This window comes from Pongo abelii, chromosome 18, assembly GCF_028885655.2.
Source record: "Pongo abelii isolate AG06213 chromosome 18, NHGRI_mPonAbe1-v2.0_pri, whole genome shotgun sequence".
NCBI classification, from domain to species: Eukaryota; Metazoa; Chordata; class Mammalia; order Primates; family Hominidae; genus Pongo; species Pongo abelii.
In genome coordinates, this window is record NC_072003.2 from 12,718,620 (window position 1) to 12,737,412 (window position 18,793).

An 18,793-nucleotide genomic window follows, 5' to 3' on the forward strand; every position below is an offset into this window, starting at 1 on the left:
CCCGGCTAATTTTTTGTATTTTTAGTAGAGATGGCGTTTCACCGTGTTAGCCAGGATGGTCTCAATCTCCTGACCTCGTGATCCGCCCGCCTCAGCCTCCCAAAGTGCTGGGATTACAGGCATGAGCCAGTGCGCCTGGCCAGGATTTAGTTCTTTAAAAAATGCTTTCAGCTCATTTTACCTTAGCTCTACCCTCCACAATTCTTAAGGCTGGTATTTAATTTTTAAAATACTTTAATCGGAAATTATTTTAAAACAGTTTGTAGGTACTCAATTTAAAAAGGGATATTTACCTCCTGGAACTCAAATTATAAAAATATTTTTCTGGCCAGGAGTGGTGGCTCATGCCTGTAATCCCAGCACTTTGGGAGGCCGAGGCAGGTGGATCACCTGAAGTCAGGAGTTCAAGAGCAGCCTGGCCAACATGGTGAAACCCCGTCTCTACTAAAAATACAAAAAATTAGCCGGGCTTGGTGGTGGGCGCCTGTAATTCCAGCTACTCGGGAGGCTGAGACAGGAGAATCACGTGAACCCAGGAGGTGGAGGTTGTAGTGAGCCGAGATCACACCACTGCACCCCAGCCTGGGCATCAAGAGGGAGACTCCATCTCAGCAAAAAAAAATATATATGTTTTTCTCCGTCTCAAAAAATAGAAAAAATTCTCACCAAACTATCACTACTGTTTATGCATTGATTTGCCTTCTGGGCCATTAAGTAGATTTCGAGTCTGACAGATATCTCTGTGGAATTCTGTGTCTCTAAGTTCTATGTCCTTTTTTATGGTTTGACTCTAATACTTTAATTTTGCTTAACAGAATCCAAAATATTGGAGAACAAGGTCATATGGCTTTGTTGGGACATAGTCTGGGAGCTTATATTTCAACTCTGGACAAAGAGAAGCTGAGAAAACTTACAACTAGGATACTTTCAGATACCACCTTATGGCTATGCAGAATTTTCAGGTAAAGACATGATGAGTTTCCAGTGAAGACTTTTTTGAGTCGGGCATAGACTGAAAGATCTTTTTTCTGGAGCTGTACTACTTGGGTTCAGATTTCCTTCTCCTTGAAAGGGGTGTTTAACCTCTCAATGCCTGTTTCATCATCTGTTAGATGGGGATAGTATTAATGCCTATTTCATAGAAGCGTTGTGAGGATTAAATGAGCTAATGGACTAATACACGTGAAGGGTGGAGAATAGAAGCACATACGTGTTTGATAGGGTCAGCAGTTATTTATTTGTGGGGTATCTAATTGGCACATGTCAGTAGAAGATAGAGCAATGATCTAGATTCAAATACAGTTGTCCCTTATCCTTGAGTGTCCTTGGGGGATTGGTTCTTGACCTCCCATCCTCACCCTCTGGATAAAAAAATTCATGGATGCTCAAATCCCTTATACAAAATAGCACAGTATTTTCATGTAACTGAGGCACATCTTCCCATATACTTTAATCTCTTGATTACATATAATACCTAGTATGATGTAAATGCTGTGTAAATAGTTGTTACACTGTATTGTTTAGGGAATAATGACAAGGAAAAAGTCTGTAGATATTCAGTACAGAGGCACCCATCTTTTTAAATTTCTGAAGATTTTTTACTCATGCTTGGTTGAATCCACAGATGCAGAACCCACAGGTTTGGAGGGCCAGCTGTGCTTTGAAAATATTAGCTTGTGTTTTATTAGAAAACTCTGAGGCCAGGCATGGTGGCTCACGCCTGTAATCCCAGCACTTTGGGAGGCTGAGGTGGGCGGATCATAAGGTGAGGAGATCGAGACTATTCTGGCTAACATGGTGAAACCCTGTCTCTACTAAAAATACAAAAAAATTAGCCAGGCGTGGTAGTGGGCACCTGTAGTCCCAGCTCCTCCGGAGGCTGAGGCACTGCACTCCAGTCTGGGCGACAGAGCGAGACTCTGTCTCAAAAAAAAAGAAAACTCTGTCATAAGGAAGAGGAATATGTGCTATGAAATTGAAATTTGTTTTATTCTGTGATAATCCTGGCAGTACTAAGGAATTACAACAGATAAAGGATTTAGTAGGAGACATAGGACTAGTGGCATTGGGTTTATGCTATTACTTTTATGGAGAAGGAATGTTTGCCTAACTTGAGACATTTATCTTGAGAGACCCTCACTTTCAGTGTTGGGAAAGAACTTGGCCAAGCAAGAGTATAAGTTTGCCCAGCTTTATTAAAGGAGCAGTGTTGTGTTGTTCTGGTAAAAATCTTATGCCTGTAATTGAAATTGTCCCTCCTCCTCTAGGAGATAGAGCCTCAGCAGATTATAGTAAAACCAAAAGTTAGGCTGACTAGCTTTTTTATTTTATTGAGATGGATTCTTACTCTGTCGCCCAGGCTGGAGTGCAATGGCACAATCTCGGCTCACTGCACCCTCCACCTCCTGGGTTCAAGCGATTCTCCTGCCTCAGTCTCCCGAGTAGCTGGGACTACAGTCACTCACCACCACACCTGGCAATTAGTAGAGACAGTTGTTTCACCATGTTAGCCAGGCTGGTCTCAAAACTCCTGATGTCAGGTGATCCACCCGCCTTGGCCTCCCAAAGTGCTGAGATTACAGGCGTGAGCCACCACACCCAGCCTCTGGCTAGCATTTTTGACAGTTTTATTTACTTTGGATGTTTTAGGGCTGAAACTCTGCTATGAACTATGCCTGTGTTATCCAGTGCTGGCCTTAGTTCATAATAAGCCAGAACCATGATCTTCAGGCTTTTTATATCTGGGAATTCCTGGTCTCTACTTGTTTTCATAGTTTCTGCTCTTTATGGAATTGGGTATGGATGGAGGGTTATTGTCTCGCTGCTTGGTAACCTCAGCTGTAATGAGGGGTCAGCCATCTATGATGAGGATGTTTCACATTCCTATCCTCTCTGCCTGATAAAAGTGACAATTCCTAGCTTGAGAAAAGAATTGTCTCCATGATTATAAGGTTGACTTATACAATCCTTAACTAGAAATAAGAGCATATTAATATGTATCTCTTAACAGATATGAAAATGGCTGTGCTTATTTCCACGAAGAGGAAAGAGAAGGACTTGCAAAGATATGTAGGCTTGCCATTCATTCTCGATATGAAGACTTTGTAGTGGATGGCTTCAATGTGTTATATAACAAGAAGCCTGTCATATATCTTAGTGCTGCTGCTAGACCTGGCCTGGGCCAATACCTTTGTAATCAGGTAATGTGGTATCAGGTGGCTATTTTAAAGAAATAATGTCTTATTTTGTTCTGAAAGTCCTAAAGTTGACCTGTTTCTCTAGTTGCTGTTCTTGTTGAGTGAAAAGAAAGATGGTCTTACATGCTTTTGTCATATTTGTAAAAATTACTGAATTTAGAAATAAGGAATATGTGATAGATTACCCAAGGGCATCCACAGTCAACATTTTCTCTTTTTTCCCAGACTTTAATCGAAGGGGGTGTGTTTGTGTTTATATGATTGTATCTGGCTCTTTTCACTTACTGTTAAAACAGGAATATATCATTTTAATAATAATTTTTCAAAGTATAGTTTATTTTTAATGGCTTCATGGTATTTCTTCAAGTGAATATATAGTAATTAACTGTTGCCTTTTTGGACAACGAAGAGTGTTTGCATTCTCTTGCTTTCTGTGACCATTTTCAGGTAATGTTCTTTGTGTAGTGCTGTTAAGGACTTCTCTGTGCATAAAGCTCTTCCTGTATTTTATTTAGGGTTATGGTCCTCAGATGGATTTTCAGAGTCAGTCTAGAATTGCTGGATCAAAGAGCATGACTATTTTTTTTTTTTGTTTTTTTTTTTGAGACAGAGTCTTGCTCTGTCGCCCAGGCTGGAGTGCAGTGGCGCGATCTCGGCTGACTGCAAGCTCCGTCTCCCAGATTCATGCCATTCTCCTTGCCTCAGCCTCCCAAGTAGCTGGGACTACAGGTGCCCGCCACCATACCCAGCTAATTTTTTTGTATTTTTTTAGTAGAGATGGGGTTTCACCATGTTAGCCAGGATGGTGTCGATCTCCTGACCTCGTGATCTGCCCACCTCAGCCTCCCAAAGTGCTGGGATTACAGGCGTGAGCGAACGCACCCAGCCGAGCATGACTATTTTTAAAGTTCATGGTGCTTCTAGCCCAACTGGGGGGACTACATCGAGATAAGACACTGTTAACTGTCTTTGCCAAGAACGTTTGAAAGTTAAACCCGTAGAGTTGGAGGGTTCCTCTTTTGTAAGCTGTAGGAGTCCCAGGGGGATGTATGGGAGACACTTAGTGACTTTTAAATTGATTCTGAGCTATGATCACTGGTGTTAAGAAATTATGTCCTCTTCTTGAGGGTGTAGAAAATGGGGAGTTTAATAATAATCCTCTGAAACGTGAAATGAATTAATGAATTACTTAGTGTCTACTGCAAGCCAGGCTCTTGCGGACACAAGGGTGTTTGGGGACAACAGTCTAACCTTCAAAAGATGTGTGAGAGTGTTCTGTTGGGAATGGCAGCTGGCAGAGCAGCATATATGAGATGGTTATGTTCATGTTTTTTAAAGTGTGTGTATCCTTTATACCTATGTTTTTGTACCTAGAAAAATACGTAAATTTATACCTAGAAAATATCTGAAAGTTTTTGTATTAAACTGTTAATGGGGTGGATTGGTGCCTTATAGGGTAGGGGGCTAGGCATTTTCACTTTTAATACCTGTATTTTTTTGAGGATTTGTTTTACTTGGGTGTCACATTCATAATTTTTAATCCTTTAAGGAGAAAAATGTGCTTATTAAATTTTTGGTCTCTGAATGCTTCCAAGTCTTAATCATGCAAAACAATATGCTGCAACTGTTTACAATTCCTAAAACTGTAAACTCCTCAAGGACTTGGAAGCTAAACATGAAGAATATAAAATCAAGTTGACAATCACTGTCTCTGTGCATAACGCTGACTTCACTTCTCTTGAGAAATGTGCATCTGCTAATCCATATTTATTACTTTTAGAGGTGGGTGAACCCATAAATAAGATACTATTCTTTGAATGCCTTTAGCTGGTGTTATTTACCAGTAATGCTTGGAGAAAGAATCCAAAATTACCCCCACTAAAATGCTCACGACCCACTTGTTTCTGTGTTTGTCAAAGTGTTTCTGGTATATTCTAGAATATACCAAAGATAATTACTTGACGCATTTAGAAAATTTTACGTTATATCCTCTTATAAGGCACTTGGAAATTCACCTTTTTTTTTTTTTTTTTTGGCTTGGCTTTCTAAATGTACTTTAACATCAATTTATAATATTAAGAGTTCCTAAGGAGAGAGATTTCTTAGAAGAATAATCGTGGCTTGTCTTAGAGCCACAGCCTTTCACAATCTGAAGTGAATGGTGCAGAGAGCTTTCTTGTCAAGTCGTGTGTTTCTTCCTGCAGCTCGGCTTGCCCTTCCCCTGCTTGTGCCGTGTACCTTGTAACACTATGTTTGGATCCCAGCATCAGATGGTGAGTTCTACTTTTGGTTTGTAAAATCATGTGGGATTGTGTTTTGAAACTACCTTTCAAATGAAGTTCTGTTTGCTGGCCTCCAGATAATTAGTAACTTACTCATGTATTGCTTGGATCCTTGCATTGTGTAATATATGCTTCTGTTAATATGTGAATGTCCATGAAGGTTGGTTGGTATATAGGTCAGGAGCACCTGGCTTTCAAGGAGTCTTGTAATTACTGTATCAACTGCTTTAAGTAGAAACATGGCAGCTCAATTGAGCACCAGAAATTTCTTCTGAAGCTCCTACTTTTAATGAGTTAGCACTGTTGCCTGGATTTATGAATGAGCAGATTTTGAAAATGAGGTTCTTCATTGTCATCGTGGAATTGAGTTCTGCTTATTTTCAGACATGTAGGTGATAAATCTCTTCTTAATGATTCCAGAAGGAAAAGGAAGGGATGGATTTTAGAGTTTTTTATTTCTTTTGTCAAGGTAGTTTTATTTTCTAGTTCAGGTACGTCAGTGAGTCATAGTAGAGATACATTCTTGGCTGTTTTAGGGGAGTTAAGAGAACATTTCATTTAAATGTAAATGTTTAAAATCAAAGAAATGTTCCTGCATATGTACAGTTTTTACCTTTAATCTTGTTTAACTGATTTTTCTAGTCTTCAAGGAAAACTATTTGATTTTCACATCTATGATGAGAGAAAACAGAAAAATTGTCAAGAGTAAGAATTGATTTGACATTACTTTTGAGAGTTATCTGCTTCTTTTGTAAGTCATAATTTTTCATTTTATAGCTTTTATACTGGGCACCTCATTTTTTAACGGTTTGTTTTGGTTCCAGGATGTTGCCTTCCTGGAGAAACTGATTAAAGATGATATAGAGCGAGGAAGACTGCCCCTGTTGCTTGTCGCAAATGCAGGTAGGTAGCATGATGCTGAATCTACCATTTTGAATATACAGGAGCGAGGCTACATCCTCAGCCTATAAAAGATAAAGTCTTAAGAAATGTGTGTGTACCACATGTTTAAGATAGTCCATATCCACATTGTAGCAAAAACTGTAATAGTAAGGTTGGCTTGTTAGATTTTTCTTTAATCGTTGGTTTGTTTTGGAAGTTATTTTATGTGTGTGTATACTTTTTCATTTAGATTGTAAATGCTTCTCTATCTTCTCCTTCATGTACTTCCTTTCTCTGTTCTAAACTGAATTTTATTTTATTTTTTTGAGACAGAGTCTCACTCTGTTGCCCAGGCTGGAGTGCAGTAGCACAATCTCACCTCACTGCAATCTCTGCCTCCCGGGTTCAAGTGTTTCTCCTGCCTCAACCTCCTGAATTGCTGGGATTACAGGTGTAATCTGGCTAATTTCTTGTATTGTTAGTAGAGACAGGGTTTCACTATGTTGGCCAGGCTGGTCTCGAACTCCTGACCTCAGGTGATCCGCCTGCCTCAGCCTCCCAAATTGCTGGGTTTACAGGCATGAGCCACTGTGCCTGGCCTGAATTTTTAAAGGACACATTTAAGCCAAGTGTGGTGGCACATGCCTATAGTCCCTCTACTCAGGAGACAAGCAAGATGTTGGCTTAAGCCCAGAAGTTCAATACCAGCCTGGGTAACATAGCAAGACCCCATCTCAATAAATAAATAAAAATAATTGTACTGACATTGTAAGATTGTTGTAAAAATTAAACAAGAAAATTCATAAAATGTCATACTTAAATATCTACCTTATAGGCGGCAGAGCAACTACCACTTGCTGCTCCATTTATCTCATTCAGCATCGTACTTGAAATCTAAGACAGTGCAATAAGGCAAAAAAAATAACTGACAGATTAGAAAGGAAGAAGTAAAACTTTGTTTGCAGGCATGATTGTATAGATAGAAAACTAAAGAAAAGCTCCTGGAACTAATGATCAAATCTAAACCACTTTCTGGATTTTTATATACTAGCAAAGAAGACTTGGAAATTGAATTTTAAGTGTCATTTATAATAGGATCAAAAAACATGAAAAACTTATGGATAAATTTAACAAGATATATGCAAGATCTGTACATTGAAAACTAAGAATGTTACTGAGAGAAATTCAAGAAGACCCAAGAACGATATGCCATACACATGGGTTGGAAGACTAAGTATTAAGTCAGTTCTTCCCAAACTAATCTATAGATTCAACTCAATCCCTCTTAAAATCTCAACAGGCTACAATTTCTTATAGAAATTGATGAGCTAATTCTAAAGTTTATATAGAAATACAAGGGCTCTAGGAATAGCCCAAAGAATTTTGAAAAAGAACAAAATTGGAAGACTTATCTTGTCATACTTTGAGACTTCTGTAAAGCAGCAAGTAAGACTGTGTGAGATTAACCAAAGAAAATAGAGAATTCAGAAATAGACTTATGTGAAGTATATGGTCACTTCAGGTTTTTACAGATGCCCGGGTAATTCGAGGGAGAAAGGACAATCTTTTTCCATCAGTGGTCTTAGAGCTTGGATATCTATATGGAAAAAAAACTGAATCTTAACCCTTATCTTATTCTCTGTATATATAAATATTAACTATAAATGGTTCATCAACCTAAGCATAGATCTAAGACAATAAAATGTCTTGAAGAAAATATAGGAGATCTTTGTGACCTTAGGTTACATTTCTTAGGATATAAAATGGTGAACCATAAATTGTACTTTATCAAAAATTAAAAGTATTAGCTGTTTGAAAGTCCCTATTAAGAAGATGAAAGGCAAGTTACAGACTGGGAGAAATATTTGCAAAACATTTTTTTCTTATTTCTTTTTTTTTTTGTCTTTTTTTATTTTTATTTTTTATTTTTTTGAGATGGAGTTTTGCTCTGCTGCCCAGGCTGGAGTGCAGTGGTGTGACCTTGGCTCACTGCAACCTCCACCTCCCAGGTTCAAGCGATTCACCTGCCTCAGCCTCCCAAGTAGCTGGGATTACAGGCACACACCACCATGCCGGGCTAATTTTTGTATTTTTAGTAGAGACGGGATTTCACCATGTTGGCCAGGCTGGTCTCAAACTCCTGACCTCAGGTGGTCCACCTGCCTTGGCCTCCCAAAGGGATGGGATTACAGGCGTGAGCCACCACACCCAGCCAGCCACTGTCCCAGGCCTGTCTTCTTTTAAAATTTCTTTTTCATTCTTTTCCCCAGAAGCTACAAAACATTTGTTTGACAAAGAACTTGTATCTAAAATATATAAAGAACTGTTACAACTCAATAAGGAGACGAGCAATACAATTTTTTTTTTTTTGAGATGGAGTCTCGTTCTGTTGCCCAGACTAGAGTGCAGTGGTGCGGTCTTGGCTCACTGCAACCTCCGCCTCCCGGGTTCCAGTGATTCTTCTGCCTTAGCCTCCCGAGTAGCTGGGATTACAGGCATGCGCCACCACACCTAGCTAGTTTTTTTGTATTTTTAGTAGAGTTGGAGTTTCACCGTGTTGGCCAGGCTGGTCTTGAACTGCTGACCTCAGGTGATCTGCCTGCCTTGGCCTCCCAAAGTGCCGGGATTACAGGTGTGAGCCACTGTGCCTGGCCCACAATGCAATTTTTTAAATGAACAACAGATTTCAGCAGATACTTCATCAAAGAAAATGAAAATGTATAGCACTTGAAAAGATGTTTAACATCATTAGTCATTAGTGAAATGCAAATTAAGATCACCATGAGACATTACTACATGTCTCTTAGAATGGAGAAATTACAGGTGGCTCACACTTGTAATCCCAACACTTGGGAAGGCTGAGACAGCGAGATCAATTGCCCTCAGGTGTTCGAGACCAGCCTGGGCAACATGGAGAAACCCCTAGGAAATCTCTACAAAAAGTACTAAACATTAGCCAGGTGTGGTGGTGTGTACCTGTAGTCCCAGCTACTCCAGAGGCTTCGGTGGGAGGTTGGCTTGAACCCAGGAGAGAGAGGTTGCAGTGAGCCAAGATTGTGCTACCATACCCCAGCCTGGGTGACGGAGCGAGATCCTTTCTTTAAAAAAAAAAAAAAAAAAAATTCTTTAAAATATAATGTCAGGCCAGGCACAGTGACTCAAGCCTGTAATCCCAGCACTTTGGGAGGCCGAGGCGGGCAGATTACGAGGTCAGGAGAGCGAAACATCCTGGCTAACACGGTGAAACCCCGTTTCCACTAAAAATACAAAAAAAATAGCTGGGTATGGTGCTGGGCGCCTGTAGTCCCAGCTACTTGGGAGGCTGAGGCAGGAGAATGGCGTGAACTCAGGAGGTGGAGGTTGCAGTGAGGTGACATCGCACCACTGCACTCCAGCCTTGGTGACAGAGTGAGACTCTGTCTCTATAAAAAATAAATAAATAAATAAATAAATAAATAAAATTTGCCGGGTGTGGTGGCAGGCACCTGTAGTCCCAGCTACTTGGGAGGCTGAGGCAGGAGAATGGCATGAACCCGGGAGGCGGAGCTTGCAATGAGCCAAGATTGTGCCACTGCACTTCAGCCTGGGTGACAGAGTGAGACCCTATGTCAAAAAAAAAAAAAAAAAAAAAGGCAAAAAACTACAGTGACAGAAGCAGATCAGGATTTTCTAGGGCCAGTGAGGAGTCAGGGAAAGGGTAATTATATTGGGGTTGATGGGATTTGGGGGTTGATGGAAGTATTCTGAATCTTGAATGTGTTGGTGGTTACATGCTCTATATATTTGTCAAAACTCATTGGACTGTATACTTACATGAGTGAGTTCTGTTGCATGTAAATCATACTACAATAGGCCGGGCATAGCAGCTCATGCCTGTATTCCCAGCACTTTGGGAGGCTGAGGCAGGCAGATCACAAGGTCAGGAGTTCAAGACCAGCCTGACCAGTGTGGTGAAACCCCATCTCTACTAAAAATACAAAAATTAGCCAGGTGTGGTGGTGTGCACCTGTAGTCCCAGCTACTTGGGAGGCTGAGGCAGGAGAATCGCTTGAACCTGGGAGGCGGCGGTTGCAGTGAGCCAAGATCGCACCACTGCACTATAGCCTGGGCGACAGAGAGGGACTCTGTCTCAAAAAAAAAAAAAAAAAAAAAATCATACTACAATAAAACTGCTTATTTAGGCCGGGTGCGGTGGCTCATGCCTGTAATTCCAGCACTTTGAGAGGCCAAGGCAGGAAGATCACCTGAGGTCAGGAGTTCAAGACCAGCCTGGCCAAAATGGCAAAACCCTGTCTCTACTAAAAATACAAAAATTAGCCGGTTGTGGTGGCAGGCACCTGTAATCCCAGCTACTTAGGAGGCCGAGGCAGGAGAATAGCTTGAACCCAGGAGGTTGAGATTGCAGTGAGCCGAGATTGCGCTGCTGCATTCCGGCCTGGGCAACAGGGTGAGACTCTGTCTCAAAAAAAAAAAAGACAAAATAGAAAAACCACATAAATATTCACTTTATTGCCAACAGGAAAACCATCACTTCCTGCCTTATTGTTTAAAAACACAAATTCACCCATATTCAATCACATGATAAACTGGAGGGGCTGCAGTTTGCACGTGACTGAGTGACTTGCCAGTGTGATTATGTTGCAGATGTCAGAAGACACATGTCAAGGGTTAGTCACCAGACATTGCCAAGAAATATGAAAAGAGAATCTGAATGCGGTCCAGGCGCTAACACAGCAGTACGCTTTTATTTTGCTGGAAGAGCCTGTGGCACAGCCCATGCATTGACATTTGATCTTGTTTCAGCTAAACTAAATGTGTCTGTTAAGATTTTTTTTTTTTTTTTTTAATTTGAGATAGATTTAGGTATGAGGGGAAAAAGTTTTCAGCCCTTTTCCTGGCATAGACCTTACAAAAGAACTACTTTCTTTAGCTGTGTTTGTTGAGGCTGTTGGTGAGGGTTTGAAATCTTTTTAGTTGGCTTGCTGCTAACTGGAAATTTAGGACAGTTGGGGGAATGCCTGACTCCACGTTTTAACTAAGCTCTCTCTGAAAAGGGATCTCCCCAGCAAAATCTATAGTGCAATCAATTACCAAGGGAGCAGCTGAAAGTGCTTGATATGCTTAAGCTGGCTTCAGAATGCATATTCTGTATTACAAAGAACCTGGGTGGAAACAAAACAAATTCATCTATATGTTTTGTTTGTTTGTGTTTTGAGCTGGAGTCTCACTTTGTTGCCCAGGCTGGAGTGCAGTGGCACGATCTCAGCTCACTGCAAGCTCCATCTCCCGGGTTCACGCCATTCTCCTGCCTTAGCCCCCCGAGTACCTGGGACTATAGGCGCCCACCACCACACCCGGCTAATTTTGTTTTTGTATTTTTAGTAGAGACGGGATTTCACCATGTTAGCAAGGATGGTCTCGATCTCCTGACCTTGTGATCCACCTGCCTGGGCCTCCCAGAGTGCTGGGATTATAGGTGTGAGCCACTGTGCCCAGCCCACCTATATGATTTTTATAAAGGGCATATCTAAATCAAAATAATCCAGGAAGTGACAATAAAATAAAAAGGTGGAAAAGTTTATCTTGGACAAATGCTGACAAAATGAAAGTACCATAGCAATATTAGTGTGGGATAAAATAGACTTCATATTGATGAAAGATGTAATCTCCTAAAAGAAATAACAGTTATACCTGCTGGGCACGGTGGCTCATGCTTATAATCCCAGCACTTTGGAAGGCCGAGGCAGGTGGATCACGAGGTCAGGAGTTTGAGACCAGCCCGGCCAACGTAGTGAAACCCCGTCTCTACTAAAAATACAAAAAAATTAGCCGGGCGTGGTGGCTGGCGCCTGTAATCCCAGCTACTTGGGAGGCTGAGGCAAGGAGAATTGCTTGAACCTGGGAGGTGGAGGTTGCAGAGTTGAGATCATGCCACTGCACTCCAGCCTGGGCAACAGTGTGAGACTCCGTCTCAAAAAAAAAAAAAAAAAAAAAGTTATGAATGCTTGTGAACATAACTTTAAAATATATAAAGGAAAGCTAAAGAAAAGTCTGATATAACACAAGTATATATTGACAAACCACAATTTTGGTGGGAGATTTGAATATATTTCTCATGAGTCAGCAGATCAAGTAGATAGAAAATAAGTATATAAAAGATTTCAATGACACAATTAGATACATGTAATAGAGTTTACATACTCTTCAAAGCTTGTAATAAATCAACTCACAAACACTGATTTTAAGTCCTTCCACAAAGAAAATCTCAATAAAATAGGGATATAATAAGTCACTTCCCTCCTAGGGCGATAATGTGTATAAAAGTGCTTAAGGTATAAAGCCTTAGAAAACATTTGTTCCTTTTAATGCCCTGATTTGTTTTATCCTAGGAACGGCAGCAGTAGGACACACAGACAAGATTGGGAGATTGAAAGAACTCTGTGAGCAGTATGGCATATGGCTTCATGTGGAGGGGTAAGCCGGCGCTGAGGCTGGTGACTCCATTCGGGCCTGCACAGAGTCCTCATGAGGACTGGACATCCAGGCTCTCACTTTGGTGACATTTATCACGAAGGGCTCTTTGGGTCACAGATCACAAAATAACCCAAATTGGCTTAAGCCCAAAGAGATCTTACTGGCTCACATAACTACAAAGAGCAGTGTTAGGACTGCCTCAGGCACAACATCAACCAGGATCCAGTGTCTTACTCCCACCTCTGCTCCCCCAGTCACAGGCACTGGGCTTGGTTTCCTCTATCTGTGGACAGATCTTCCTGTTACAGTGCAGAGTAGCTGCAGAAACTCCAGCCTTCTTTCCAGCTTCGTGGTCAGCTGGACGTCCTAACAGAAGTCTCATATTGAACCAGCCACTGTGGCCAGGGAGAAGTAATCCTCTGATAGTTCAGGTTCTTTGCCCTCCTCTGGAGCAGACAGTGGTGTCTCCTCCCCACAAAGCTCATGTTCTGCTGGAGGAAATGGGGGTGGCGCCCCGGAAGGCAGTTGGAGGGCCATTAAGAGAGAAGCAGGGGGAACGGACGTGGGCAGCCAGAGTAGCCCATATCCACCACATCATAAAGGGAGGTTTCTTTTTGGTCCCTAAGTAAAAAATAACTGGAAGATAAGATCTATGAAAGAGAATAATACTCCCATTATATTAAATGAGCGGGGATAGTTCCTGAGACACATTTTTATTAAAGTGCATTTTCAGGATTTTCCTTCATATGTATAAAGCACATCTTCTGTTGCTGTTATGAAAGCTAATAACATTCAAAATATACTCAAGTGTCAACTTGCAACAGCACAGCCTTTATTTTTTTAAGTACAAGGTGAGTAAGCAACATTAAATAATTAGTTCTTAGACTGGTGTTTTTTCTTCCAGTGTGAATCTGGCAACATTGGCTCTGGGTTATGTCTCCTCATCAGTGCTGGTATGTTGTTGATTTACTGAATATTGGTGTTTTTAAGAAGGAATTTAAAATCACTCAATCCCTCATGGCTCTTCACAGTTTTTATGAATGGAGGAGGGTGTTAGGTTTGTGTATTCTGATAATCTAACAAAGAGTTGTTCTTGTTTTGGTAGGCTGCAGCCAAATGTGATAGCATGACGATGACTCCTGGCCCGTGGCTGGGTTTGCCAGCTGTTCCTGCGGTGACACTGTATAAACACGATGACCCTGCCTTGGTAAGTTTCCCCTCACTGGGGAGGGAGTGGGTGTGGCTAATACACATTATTGGCTTTGGGGGGCAAAATCTGTAAAAATACAGGAAAAAAAATACCCATAATTTCACTTCTATTTCATTTTTTTTAAAGAGAAACTTGTAAGTTGAGACTTTTTTTAATGACATTTTATGATTGCATAATATTCTGTCACAATTTAATTATTCTCCATTTATGAACTTATAGGATGTTTTCAGATTTTTGTTACTGAAATAATGAAGCAGTGAACGTCTTTCTGTGTTTCTAATTATTTCCTTAGAATAGGTTCCCAGATGTGGAATGACTGAGTGGGGGAGTTTTAAGCCTCCTGATCCACACTGTCCAATAGGTTGTAACTTTTTTTTTTTTTTTTCTCGCTCTGTCACCCAGGCTGGAGTGCAATGGTGAGATGATCTTGGCTCACTGCAACCTCCACCTCCTGGGTTCAAGTGATTCTCTTGCCTCAGCCTCCCAAGTAGCTGGGATTACAGGCATGCGCCACCACGCCTGGCTTATTTTGTATTTTTAGTAGAGGCAAGGTTTCACCATGTTGGTCATGTTGAACTCCCGATCTCAGATGATCTGCCCGCCTCGGCTTCCCAAAGTGCTGGGATTACAGGCATGAACCATTGCACCTGGCCACATTTTTTTTTTTTTTTTAAATCATAGTTGTGGGCCAGGCATGGTGGCTCATGCCTGTAATCCCAGCACTTTGGAAGGTCGAGGCAGGCAGATTGCTTGAGCCTAGGAGTTTGAGACCAGCCTGGGCAACATGGTGAAACCCCGTCTCTATAAAAAAAAAAAACAACAAAGAATTAGCTAGGCATGATGGTGTGAGCCTGTAGTCCCAGCTACTCATGAGGCTAATGTGGGAGGGCTGATTGAGCCCTGGAGATCAAGGCTGCAGTGAGCTACGATCACACCACTGCACTCCAGCCTGGGCAACAGGATGAAAACAAAACCTGTCACCAAAAAAAAAAAGTGTGGTTCTTGATAATATAGGTCAGTGTGCAAAATAAGGTTTAAGTGATTTCTGCTAAAACACTGCTGTCTTGCTCAGCTAATACTGGCCAGGTGTTTGAGGATGCTCAGAGCTACCTTCTGAGGGGGGAGTCTCCTAGGTTCTGGGATGTGACCCATCTGGGTTTTCCACTGGCTTTTCCTGGCTTTGCCACTCCTGAGCTGTGAACCCTTGGACAAACTGAGGTCTCTGAGTGAAGTTACCTAGAATACTTAGCTCACAGAGTTGTTGGAAGATCACATGGATAATGCAAGCCTAGTGAGTAGTATGGCATCTAGCCCACACTAAGTGGGTAGCAAATGGTAGCTGGTTAGTTCTGTTATGAGATTGCAATGGCTTTGATTAATAAACCTCTTTTGGCTTTTTTAGACTTTAGTTGCTGGTCTTACATCAAATAAGCCCACAGACAAACTCCGTGCCCTGCCTCTGTGGTTGTCTTTACAATACTTGGGACTTGATGGGATTGTGGAGAGGATCAAGCATGCCTGTCAACTGGTGAGTAGAAGCCTGACATTTAAATGAAAGACTTCTTGGCCACAGCAGAGACAGAAAAACATCTCATTTCTGTACCTTCCATCCAGAGTGTTGTTGTCTGGATTGACTGTCTCGTGAGCCAGTGACTAATCGCCCTGCATGTAAATATTTCTTGTTCAAAGTTCTGGGAGAAAGTGCTGGGTTGTCTGTCCCAGCATTTGTGTGCGGATGAAATCAGATGAAAAGGAACACCACTGACAGCATGGGATCAGAAAAGAAGTCACAGATGACTTCCAAGGAGTGGAGAAGGGTGCAAAAGGTGGAGGGGTGGGGAACCAAGTGTTCCCCTTGATTGACTGACTACGGTGAGGGAATAGGAAGGTTACAGGGTGGTTATGGAGGGCATGGATATTTTAAAAACCAGCTGGCTTGGGTTTCCAAATTGCAGGGCTCTTGGGGACAATTCTAATTCTCTCTCCATTTTAGGTGTGTTCTAATTGTGAAAAATATATAATTATGCTATATTTCAGTGTTTTGGAGCATTCAGGCTTCTATAACAAAATACCTTAGAGTGGGTAATTTATAAACAACAGACATTTATTGCTTACAGTTCTGGACGTGAGAAGTCTCAGCTCAAGGTGCCAGGAGATTCCATGTCTGGTGAGGGCCCGTTCCTCATAGACAGTGCCTTGCATGTGGCCTCACATGGCAGAAGGGGTGGACACAGTCCCTTGAGCCTCTTTCAGAAGGTCACTAATCCTGTTTGTGAGGGTTCCATCCTCATGCCCTAATCACCTCCCAAAGGCCTCAACTCATTTGGGATTAGGTTTCCACATAGGAATTTTGTGGGGACATAAATATTCAGATCATAGCATTTAGAAAGCTCAAAAACAGGCTGGGCAGGGTGGCTCACGCCTGTAATTCGAGCACTTTGGGAGGCTAAAGGGGTGGATCACGAGGTCGTGAGATCGAGACCATCCTGGCTAACACGGTGAAACCCTGTCTCTACTAAAAATACAAAAAATTAGCCGGGCATGGTGGCGGGTGCCTGTAGTTGCAGCTGCTCAGGAGGCTGAGGCCGGAGAATGGTGTGAACCCGGGAGGCAGAGCTTGCAGTGAGCCGAGATCGCGCCACTGCACTCCAGCCTGTGTGACAGAGCAAGGCTCCGTCTCAAAAAAAAAAAAAAAAGCCAAAAAACAAGGTCATGTTTACTCAGGGTTAGAGCTGAGCCCTACCTAAGCTCAGAAGTGCGTCACCTCCATTTTCTTACCTGTGAAATATAAATTATATGACAAGGATTGCCAGGATGGCTCCAGGAACGAATACAGGTAGAGCTCTTGCAGTAGTGTCTGTTCATATACTAAGTTATGCACGTGGGTTGAAATCTTTGTTTTAAATATATTCTTGGGGAGTTGGCACTTCCTCAAGTATCATTTCTATATTTAAGAAACATAGGTGGCCAGGTGCGGTGGCTCACGCCTGTAATCCCAGCACTTTGGGAGGCCGAGGTGGGCAGATCATGAGGTCAGGAGATCAAGACCATCCTGGCTAACACGGTGAAACCCTGTCTCTAATAAAAATACAAAAATTAGCCGGGCATGGTGGCGGGTGCCTGTAGTCCCAGCTACTTGGGAGGCTGAGGCAGGAGAATGGCGTGAACCCAGAAGGCAGAGCTTGCAGTGAGCCGAGATCGCGCCACTGCACTCCAGCCTGGGCGACAGAGCAAAACTCAGTCTCTTAAAAAAAAAAAAAAAAGAAAGAAAGAAAGAAAAATAGGCCGGGCATGGTGGCTCATGCCTATAATCCCAGCACTTTGGGAGGCCGAGGCGGGCAGATCACCTGAGGTCAGGAGTTTGAGACCAGCCTGGCCAACATGGTGAGACCCCGTCTCTACTAAATATACAAAAATTAGCCAGGCATGGTGGCAGGCGCCTGTAGTCCCAGCTACTCAGGAGGCTGAGGCAGGGAGAATTGCTTGAACTTGGGAGGCGGAGGTTGCAGTAAGCCAAGATCGTGCCACTGCACTCCAGCCTGGGTAACTCCATCTAAAAAAAAAAACACACACACAAGAAAAGTATTTGCATAGTGCTCTAGCAGTAGTCCCTTCGTTCCTCGTATGTTAGGATAGTTCAATAGTTTTAAGATTTATGCTCTGGGCTGGGTGCAGTGGCTCATGCCTATAATCCCAGCACTTTGGGAGGCCAAGGCAGGTGGATCACTTAAACCCCAGAGTTCAACACCAGCCTGGGCAATGTGGTGAAACCCTGTCTCTACAAAAAATACAAAAATTAGCCAGGTGTAGTGGCGCACACCTGTGATCCCAGCTACTCAGGAGGCTGAGGTGGGAAGATCACTTGATCCCAGGAAGTCAAGGTTGCTGTGAGCCCAAATAACACTACTGCACTACTCCACTCCAGCCTGGGCGACAGAGTAGGACCCTGTCTCAAAAAAATAAAAAATAAAAAAATAAAGATTGTTGCTCATTATGTTTACAAAAGCACTGCATTTTTTGAAAAGTGTCTCACTGTGCTATTAGCTCACTTCTTGAGATGTGGTCCTTAGGAAAGAGAAACCTTAGTAACTTAGTTTAGAGACGGCTTGGGCACTCGGGAGATTTTTTCAATTTCCCTTGGCTATGGAGTGCAGGAGAATGATGCCATTAACTACCAGACCCTTGAGGTCAGCACAGCTCTGGCATCTTCCTGCAGGCAGAACCGTATACTCCTGAGGATTTGAATGCTGTCCTGCTGCTGACTCACAGGCTAATAAATGCATGTGTTAAACTGCATGGACATTTAGCAGACATGGTGATCTGTATATAGCCATGCCTTATAGTCCACAGTGGAGCATACATTTCCTGAGAGCATAAATCAGCATTCGCCTCCTCATCCTCCTCTTCCTTCTCTTCTCCCTCTCTTCTTTCTCGTCTTCAGTAGTTATTCAGCATTCACCTCATTGTCAGGCACCATGAAGTACTTTCATGCATCATCTCATTTGATCCCTGCGACTTCACTAGAAGGTCAGTTCCACTGATGACAGTGTACTCAGAATTAATTTTCTTTAAGAAAAAAAAAAGGAATTTCTTGAGGGGCTTTCTGCTGTCCAGTACTCAGTGAATATCTGTTGAATTAATGTACTCTAGTCCCATGAGTTAGATATGATTAGTGATGAGGGACCTGGGATTGAGACATTAGTCTAATGACACTACATTCTAGACCCTGTTTCTAAGCACTTCTTGTA

At 42.1% G+C, this 18,793-nt stretch overlaps 1 protein-coding gene across 9 annotated transcripts in view; it reads left to right on the forward strand.

Moving 5' to 3' along the window:
• PDXDC1 (pyridoxal dependent decarboxylase domain containing 1) overlaps window positions 1–18,793 on the forward strand; it is a 55,417-nt gene that overhangs the window by 18,915 nt on the left and 17,709 nt on the right. For all 9 annotated transcript variants that reach the window (XR_008514812.2, XR_008514813.1, XR_010137819.1 and 6 more), the window contains 8 exons: window positions 816–962; window positions 3,011–3,200; window positions 5,402–5,470; window positions 6,304–6,382; window positions 12,751–12,835; window positions 13,740–13,788; window positions 13,941–14,042; window positions 15,448–15,573. Coding sequence is in view for 5 of the 9 variants with exons in the window: in XM_024233141.3 (XP_024088909.1) it covers window positions 816–962; window positions 3,011–3,200; window positions 5,402–5,470; window positions 6,304–6,382; window positions 12,751–12,835; window positions 13,740–13,788; window positions 13,941–14,042; window positions 15,448–15,573 (847 nt within the window). In the remaining 4 variants the exon portion in view is untranslated. The remainder of the gene's footprint in view (window positions 1–815; window positions 963–3,010; window positions 3,201–5,401; window positions 5,471–6,303; window positions 6,383–12,750; window positions 12,836–13,739; window positions 13,789–13,940; window positions 14,043–15,447; window positions 15,574–18,793) is intronic.